This window comes from Pan troglodytes, chromosome 2 (genome assembly GCF_028858775.2).
Source record: "Pan troglodytes isolate AG18354 chromosome 2, NHGRI_mPanTro3-v2.0_pri, whole genome shotgun sequence".
Taxonomy (NCBI): domain Eukaryota; kingdom Metazoa; phylum Chordata; class Mammalia; order Primates; family Hominidae; genus Pan; species Pan troglodytes.
In genome coordinates this window covers 53192103-53200938 of record NC_086015.1, presented here as the reverse complement: position 1 = coordinate 53200938, position 8836 = coordinate 53192103, and the positions used below count along the sequence as shown (strand labels likewise).

General features: G+C 54.9%; 1 protein-coding gene across 1 annotated transcript; it reads left to right on the top strand.

Annotated features, from left to right (window-relative positions):
- The first annotated feature begins 2410 nt into the window (after positions 1-2410).
- CCDC71 (coiled-coil domain containing 71) lies at positions 2411-6174 on the top strand. Its single transcript, NM_001246466.1, has 2 exons — positions 2411-2490; positions 4496-6174. The coding sequence occupies exon 2, from the start codon at positions 4548-4550 to the stop codon at positions 5922-5924; it is 1377 nt and encodes a 458-aa protein (NP_001233395.1). The 5' UTR covers positions 2411-2490; positions 4496-4547; the 3' UTR covers positions 5925-6174.
- The last annotated feature ends 2662 nt before the right edge of the window (positions 6175-8836 follow it).

The following is an 8836-nucleotide window of genomic DNA, read 5'->3' as shown; positions in this document are numbered from 1 at the left end:
TGGCCAACATGGTGAAACCCCGGCTTGACTAAAAATACAAAAAATTGGCCAGGCGCAGTGGCTCACACCTGTAATCCCAGCACTTTGGGAGGCCAAGGTGGGTGGGTCATTTGAGGTCAGGAGCTTGAGACCAGCCTGGCCAACATGGTGAAACCCCACCTCTACTAAAAATACAAAAATTAGCCAGGTGTGATGGCAGGTGCCTGTAGTCCCAGCTACTCTGGAGGCTGAGGTAGGAGAATTGCTTGAACCTGGGAGGCAGAGGTTGCAATGAGCTGAGATCACACCACTGCACTCCAGCCTGGGCAACAAAGGAGACTGTCTCAAAAAAAAAAAAAAAAAAAAAAAAAAGAAGAAGGAAAAAAAGAACCATATAAGATGCCAAATGGAAAGCAAAGATTGGGTCCTGGGATCACCCTGTGTTCTCTCCCATCTCATCCTGTCTGGTCCCAGTTGTGCCTGTAGGCTCAGCAGCCACTAGAGTCCAGGTCAAGTCAGACTGCACTCTGATGAGTGTTCCCAAAGAGTTCCATCTAGGGCATACTGGGCACCAGGAGGCAAAAAGTTCGGCCCTACCACCCCCAAAGGGAGCTAGGTACCCCCATGATCCTTATCCCTAATCTCTATCATTTCCCCAGTTCTCATGTCTGGAAGGGACACAGCACAGCCGGAGGATGGACCTACCCTTCCTGGTTTTCCATTTGCCCTAACTTCTGAGCTGAACATCACCAGAGAGGGGTCTGGATATAATTGTACTGGTGCTATCCCTGGAGGATGGGCTCTGGCTCTCCATGGAAGGGGTTTCTGTTTGCACAGCCATGGCCCACCTGCACACAGGAGGCCAACACTGCCGGCTTTGGAGAAGCTGCAGAAGGTAACTGGTTGAATCGGTCCTGAATAAGTGAACAGTCAATCTTCAACCATGGACGGCCAGAGACTGGACTCACCCACAGCTGGGGACTGGGGGCACCAAGGTGGGGCTTCCTGACTGCACCCCATGAGATCCTGGCCCTTGGGACCCTACTCTTGCTTTCTCTCCACCAGGAAAAAAGGCTAGAAGCACTGACCCCAGAGGAACAGGAGATTTTGCAGTTCCTGCTAGATACCTTGGCTACACTTAAAAGCAGCGAGGACCTCCCCATTAATGCTGAGGCCCTGGGAAGCTAAGAGGCACCAGATGAGGCCTATGGCAATGCTGGGTGGACTAGGCACTTGTCTTTAGGAGTGCCTGGACCCCTCTGTATAAGCAGGGAAAATACAGAGCAACCAGAGGATCCTGGTTGGAAAAAGGGCAGGAAAAAGGGCTAGTACCCAGTCCCTAAATGAAGCATCCCGCCACCCTCCTGTGATTGCCAATAGGCTTCCACCTGACCCCAACTACCAAATAAGGCACCACTGCAAGGGTCAGGGTCCAAGAGTTGTGGCAATATTTCTGCCTCCTGGCTCAGGCTCTGACCCTAGTGCAAATGCCCCCACTACCTCATCCATGAAACCAGGGCTCCCAGGATGGTTCCCAACCTGGGCTTGCAAACCTCTGACTAATGGGACCTTTGGTCAGAGCTGTGGAGACCACTCTGACCTCTCACTGAAGTCACAGACCCCTAGGGTTGATTTTGACCTGTGTCCTATAACCACCACCCCGTACTAGCCCAAGAGCATGGATAAAAAGATTGAGGTCCCAGACTCCTAGGCAAAAGGAAAGGGGTTCTGGGCAGTGTTAAGACTGGAAGCAGGACTTCCTTCCATTGAGGGGCTGAGGCTGGGCCAGTGACTATACCTGCCCCCACCTGCCTGAGCAAGTATACTCAGGCCCACAGTGGTATATTGGAGCCCCCAGACTCCATGTGCGCTTGGGCTTGCGTGCACCACTTGTGATCACGTGCACACCAGCCTTTCATGCCATGTGCCACAGGCCCTATTCTCAGGAAGAGAGGAAGGCCTGCTGTCCTCGGAGAAGATACCCTTACTGCAAAACAAAGGAGATCACCTGAGACTCCCTGTCAGGAGGCACTCCTCTTTCACCCTCTGGTCAGGTGTCTGGGACTGAAATGGGCATTGTCAGTGGCTAAAGATAGATCAGAGGGTGGAAGATGGCCTGAACCTTGTCAGGAGCCCCTCCCAGATGTCAATGCACCACTAGCTCCCCTCAGAAAAGGTGTCAGATGACCCCTAATCCAGTCTTGGCCGGGCTCTAGTGAGTCCTTGCCTGGGGCTGCGTCAGAGGGCACCTTTGTTCTTCAGACTTCTGCACAGGGCCGAACGGGTTTGGAGCGGTCACCGCGGCCACCACCTCCAGGCAGTCCTCCTTGGTACCCAATCTGCTCCGCCCCCAGATTTTGTGGGGAAATGGGGTCTCAGGGGTCAAGGGTCGGTAGGGCGGGCTGGGTCCCGGAAGCGGAAGCGCAGTGCACTTCCGGCGCGCAGCGGGCGGCCATGTTGGAGCAGCGGAGGCGGCGCAGAGGCGCGTCTTGGGTCCCCGCGGCGGCGCCGGTAGGTTGGAGCCGCGGGCCTAGCCGCGCCGCGGAGGGGCGGCCCGCGAGGCGGCAGGGCGGACGGGCAAGCGGCCAACTCTTCCCGGACCCGCGTCCTCCGCCGGCCTGGCCGAGACCCCCACCCCACCCCCACCCCGCGCCCAGCGACCCCACCCTGGGGCTGTGCGGTCCCGGTAGGGCTAGCACCGTTCACCCTGTACATTTCGCTGCCTCAGTGACCCCCGCCTCACGGCTTGGGCCCTAAGGACGTGCATTCCCAGCCTGAGGGCCCCGATCTGCCCCCTCCCCCGGTCTGCCTGTATGGCGCCTCTCTCAGGCCCTATCTTCCGTCAACTTCTCCTGCCTCCCCCGGGGGCACGTGTGAAGGGAAGTCGGAGGCCGGGCAGGATCCTCTGTTTCCGAGGCTTCTCGAAAGCCCAGAAAACCCCTCCCAAGAGCCCAGCCTAACCTGGGTGGAAGAGCCCCCAGGTCACCCCAAATATTTGCGCTGGGGCGCGTGTGAGGGTGGGAAATAGATCCCTCTCTCTTCTACAGTTCACAGCTCTGGGAACTACATCCCCTCAAAAAACAGTAATAAAGAACTAAAGTCATGTGCAAGGATTGTGCTTGGAGAACTGTCTCTGGGGAGGGGAAGTGCCCAAGACACCTGAGGATCCAAGAATGTTTCCAAACAAAGAGCCCTAGGGCATTTCCTCCAGGGTATTCTGAAGACTTCATCTGCTGCATTAGAGCGGTGGGAAGAAACTACACAGACGGGCCTCATGGCCCGAGGGACCTGCCTGATCCTGGCTGATCTTTTAATGCTCTGGTGCAGCTGGGGAGCTGCCTCTTGCTTCTGGGAGCCCTCAGTGTTGGGTTGGGTATTAGATGTTAGTTATGATTGATGTCCACAGCTTCTTTAAAGAAGTCTGGGACTAGTTAGGTGTTCTCAGTCACCTCCATCTGGGCTGTACTGAGGTCTGTGGCCCTCCAAGTCTTAGGTAGGACAGTTCATACCGCTAATGTCCCCTTGACTCACCATCCTACTTGCAGCCTTTGGCTCCCATTGTCCTTAAACTTTGGGATCTTGGTCTGGCTTCCTGGTCCCTGGTCTGCCTGGTTGCCTAGAGAGATGTCATTGGCACCTGCTACTCATCAGCTTTTTAGTTTCTGTTGAAGAAAAGTCCGACTCTTGATTAGGTCTCCATGCCTCTGGAGCTAGAAAATGGGTTGCTGAGTACCCTGTCTAGAGACTGAAAACAGAACTTCTGGTGGGCAGGGAGATTCCCCCACCCCACTCCAGCTCCACACATGAACAGCAGCAGCTGGAGAAACAGATGGGCATGGACAGTGGGTGTAAGTCTGGGCCCTTTGGCTAACATTCAGGGTTCTTTGTTGCTCTATCCTCGCCTGTTTTTTCACCTAGATCCCAGATCCCACACCAAGTATGCCTTAACCCTTTCTCACTTTGGAGCCATTGCATTAGCTATTCCCCTTTTTGTTCCATTTCCATCTAATCCTTTTTCATTCATCACTCATATCCTAGCTAGGTGTTGTCTCTCCCAGGAATCCTTTCCTGACCCATTGGCAAACTGAGCTGAGTGCCAGCATTCACTCCCAAGAATCTTAACGGTGTCTTTTTCTGGCCTTCTAACCTAGGTTCCTTGAGGACAGGGATATTGCCTGTGTTCCCAGAGCTGAGTAATTCTAGGTTTCTGGCTTCAGAAAATACAGAGTTGAATTAAAATGAACCAGGCTCAAATCTTTTCAGGGACCCGGCAGCAGGTTGGATGGCTCTGAGGTATTTCTGAGCATGTATCTAGAAGAAACTCCCTGACCCTTACCCTCTCCTCCCACCCCAGCATGGTAGAGGGTCAGGAGGCCAGGGTTTTAGACCAGGAAGTGTCTCACTCTGGCCAGATTCCTCAGTGTCATGGAGATTGGGGCACTGATTGACCTGTCTATGTGTTCTGGCCCCTTGTCTTAGTGCCATTCTTATTGACTCTTTTCCTCTTGTCTTGGAGGTGCCAAGCGCTGGTTTGCGGATACCCAGGCAGATCTGCAGTGCCTAATGCCATGAGTGTGGTGGTTCAGCATGTGGAGGAAAAAGCTGTGCACTCCTGGTCGCGCATCTCCACGGCAGGGAAGAAGGCCCTGGAAGAGGCGCTGCTTGTCTTTAACCCAATGAGCCAGGATCTCAGTGCCACAGAGGCCCAGCTTGTGGCCTTCCTGCAGGGCCTGCGAGATGATGGCTTCCAACCTACCATCCTGCGCAGTGGTGATGTCTATGGCTATAGTTCATGCACAGCTAATCCCCCAAGCCAGACGAAACTACAAGCTCGTGCCCCTAACCCAACTGCCACATCACCTCCAGCCAGTGCTCCCCGAACTGCCATGCGGTTGCCTGCAGGTCGGGCCACACTGCTTCCCATGCCGCTATCTGGCAGACTGGCCAAAGCATCCACACCAGCCCTTGCCAAGCATGCTACCACCAACCTGCTGCTGAGCTCTCTGAAGCAATCAAGTGCCAGCCATGCCCGGGGTGCAGCAGTGGGCTTCCCCACCCACCTTTATCCAGGTGTCTACCCTGCCATGCGGCTCTCTGTTGTCCTTGAGGCCCTGGTTCCACTTAAGACTCCCATGCCCTGCTTGGGTGCCAAGCACAAGGCACAGTCACTGCAGCTCTCACTTGCAGACTCTCCTCTGAAACTGCGGAAAAGTTCAGGGAAGGGTCCGGGGAACCCTCGGCCCAAAGCTCCCAGAAAAACCACAAGCAAGGGCCCCAAGTGTCTGACTCGCAAAGGCCCTGGGGCTGGACCCCGACGAGGCTCTGGGCACCAGAGCAAAACCAACAGAGCCACTGGGTCCCCCAGTGTCCGGCAAATGAAAGGGGGCTCTGCCCTGGGCACCAAAACAGCCCAGGCCAAGGTAGCTCGAACACTGGCCAAAGCTGCTCGTGCCCAAGCCAAGGTGGCTCGAACACAGGCCAAGGCTGCTAAGGCCCGGGCCAAGGCCAAGGCAGCACAGGTCAAGGCTAAGGCCAAAGCTAAGGCAGCACAGGTCAAGGCCAAGGCCAAGGCTAAAGCCAAGGCAGTACGGGCCAAGGCCAAGGTGGCTCGGACCCAGCCCAGGGGCAGAGGCAGGCCAAAGGGGTCTGCTAAGGCCAGAACTACAAGGAAGGGCCAGAAAAACCGCCCTGAGACTGTTGGGCAGAAGAGGAAAAGGGCTGAGGAGGCAAAAGATCTTCCTCCCAAGAAGAGAACACGGCTTGGGCCCCGATCTCCTAAGGCATGGCTAGGGCCTGGAACAGCAAAGCTGCTGAAGTTCCGTGCCATAAAGGTAGATAGGCGGTCCTCGGATGATGAGATGCGGCAGCAGGCTCAGCGGATCCTCCGCGTGAACCTGTCACCTGTAATACGGCTCCAGCCATTGCTGCCATATTCAGCAGTCTGATTCCTTCACATGGCAATGTTTGGGGAAACTAAGCCCAGCTGTCTGTGTGGCTAGTGGCACAGTGTGCTATGTCCGTGGACTCCACAATCTTGAGGACTCCGGGTGCCTCTCTAGGGCCCTGGTGACCACCAGCCTCCTTTCAGAAACCAGAGGGGGTGGGGTACGGTGGGGTGGGTGGGCGGGAGGGGTGTTTTCATGGCGCGATGTACTGTGACTTGTTATTCAAGTTGTATGTCTACTGTTCCATCTATCACGTTTTATACCTTTCCACCTTCCAGTCTCCCTGCCCACCCTCCATGGTCTTCTGTGTGTGTGTGGCTGCTGGCAGACCAGCTTGAAGATATAGGGAAAGTGGTCCCAGAAATAGGCCTGCCTATTTCTGGGGGTTGTGGGAGGAGGCAGCTCCTGGGCCCCTTTGGAGAGATGAGGGGAAATTGGCTTCTGTGGTTGTCTGAGAGGCATCCCCTGAATGCAGAAGCAGAGCCACTGTGAAGTAAGACACTTCCCTTTGAGGCTACTCTGGTTTGTGATCCAGACAGGCCCCATTCAGGACAGTAGGCCCCATACAGGACAGTAGGTTCCGTGGGGAACCTTGCAGCTAGTGGGTTTTTAGGTCCTGGAATGGAGCCTTTGTGGTACTTCCCTAGGGACCAAACAGACAGCCTGGCTAAAATCTTGGGGCTTAGCCTGGGCTTTTCTGGTGTGGGTCCAGGCCCAAAGGGGTTGAGGTGCTTCTCCCCACTCTGCTCTCGTGGCAGAGTAACTATCCTCAACTTCGATTGGTGGCAAGGTACTGGTGGTTGAGTCAGGACCACAGAGCTTGCCCTCAGTGACCAAATAATTTTCTCCTTGGTTGGGTGAGGTTTTCCATGACTGCCTCATCAGCAGTGCTTTCTGTATGAATCTTAAGTGCTCTCTCTACTCCCAGGTCCAGCCTCATCATGCCCTCCAACATGGTCCATATGTTAAAATACATTGTCACCCTTCCTGCTTTAGAGAGGGGGCTGGGCCCTGGGACCTGAAGGAGGTAACTGTCCTGCCCATCTGTAGTCCATCACTGGCTGCCCAGGCTGAATGGCAGTGCCTGGGGTTGGCAGGGAGGGGCACACATTCCCCGTCCCTGGGGTAGGGGCATCATTTCAGTGAGAATCAGATGTTTTCTGTTTCTGGGTTTGTCTGGGCCCCACAAGCTGCCAGCTGCCCTGGGTGGTGGACCTGTGGAGAAGCTCTGTGCTTCTTGGTGCCCTCCTGCCCCTTCTGCATCTTGTGGCATGCTTCCCCTCGGTGTGTCCTCCCTTGGTTTCCCAAGCTCTGGGACCTTGCTCCCAGCTGTGCTGTCGCCCCACTACCTTACATGCTACTTGCCTCTGACAACTCTTTCATTCATGATGTGAATATGGGGAATGACCTGAGAGCCACACTCAGCTCCTCAAGGGCAGCCCAGCTTGGGGCTCACGCCTGTAATCCCAGCACTTTGGGAGTCCAAGGCAGGTGGGTCAGTTGAGGTCAGGAGTTTGAGACCAGCCTGGCCAACATGGTGAAACCCCATCTCTACTAAAAATACAAAACAGCCAGGTGTGGTGGCACACACCTAAAGTCCCAGCTACTTGGGAGGTTGAGGCTGGAAGATCACTTGAACCTGGGAAGCAGAGTTTGCAGTGAGCCAAGATCTCGCCACTGCACTCCAGGCTGGGCGACAGAGTGAGACTCTGTCTCAAAAAAAAAAAGAAAAGAAAAAAAGAAATCAAGGTTCCCTGTGGGGTGGGGTGGAGGGGGGTGGGTATTCCTAGGATCTCTAGTCAGATGCTGTCCCTCCTAGTCCAGGCTCCTAGAACAGTTTCCCAAGGAGTGCCAGATATCCTTTCCCGATCTGGCTGCATCAGCATCCTGGTTGTTGGCTGGGGCCAGAGCCAGAGCCTTCGAACTTCATCCAGTAGGCCCTGAGCCCTACTTCATTGGCAGTCACCTACAGGTGAGGGCTCTGGAGGCTGGTTTCTTTGGGTGTCCTGGGCTGGTTCAGCCCTGTTGGGGGTCTGGGTCATTGCTGGGAGCTAGAGGCATGTGCTGTGAAATTTTGGAGTAGAGATCTGATCATTAACCTCTCTAGTCAGTTTCCTTGAGTCCTAACCCAAGACTCAGAATTGCCCCTGTGACTCTTGCGACCAGGGAGGCCATGACATTAAAAACGTGATCTCCCAGAGTGGCCATGGTGGCAACAAGACCTGGTAGGCAGAGAGTGGTGAGGGTGCAGTGTGCCCATGTGTGGAGGTATGGGGTCAGGGCCTAGTCACTCACTAGCCCTATGGCTGCAGGTGTTGAAAATGTCACCATCAGCCGGGTGCAATGGCTCATGCCTATAATCCCAGCACTTTGGGAGGCTGAGGCGGGCGGATCACAAGGTCAGGAGATCGAGACCACCCTGGCTAACATGGTGAAACCCTGTCTCTACTAAAAATACAAAAAATTAGCTGGGCGTGGTGGCAGTCGCCTGTAGTCCCAGCTACTCAGGAGGCTGAGGCAGGAGAATGGCGTGAACCTGGGAGACAGAGCTTGCAGTGAGCTGAGATGACACCACTGCACTCCAGCCTGGGCGACAGAGCAAGACTCCATCTCAAAAAAAAAAAAGTTACCATCAAGGCCAGGCACAGTCGCTCATGCCTGTAATCCCAGCACTTTGGGAGGCCGAGGCGGGTGGATCACGAGGTCAGGAGATCGAGACCAACCTGGCTAACATGGTGAAACCCTGTCTCTACTAAAAATACAAAAAATTGTCCGGGTGTGGTGGCTCACACCTGTAATCCCAGCACTTTGGGAGGCCGAGGTGGGTGGATTACAAGGTCAGGAGGTCGAGACCATCCTGGCTAACACGGTGAAACTCTGTCTCTACTAAAAATGCAAAAAATTAGCCAGGC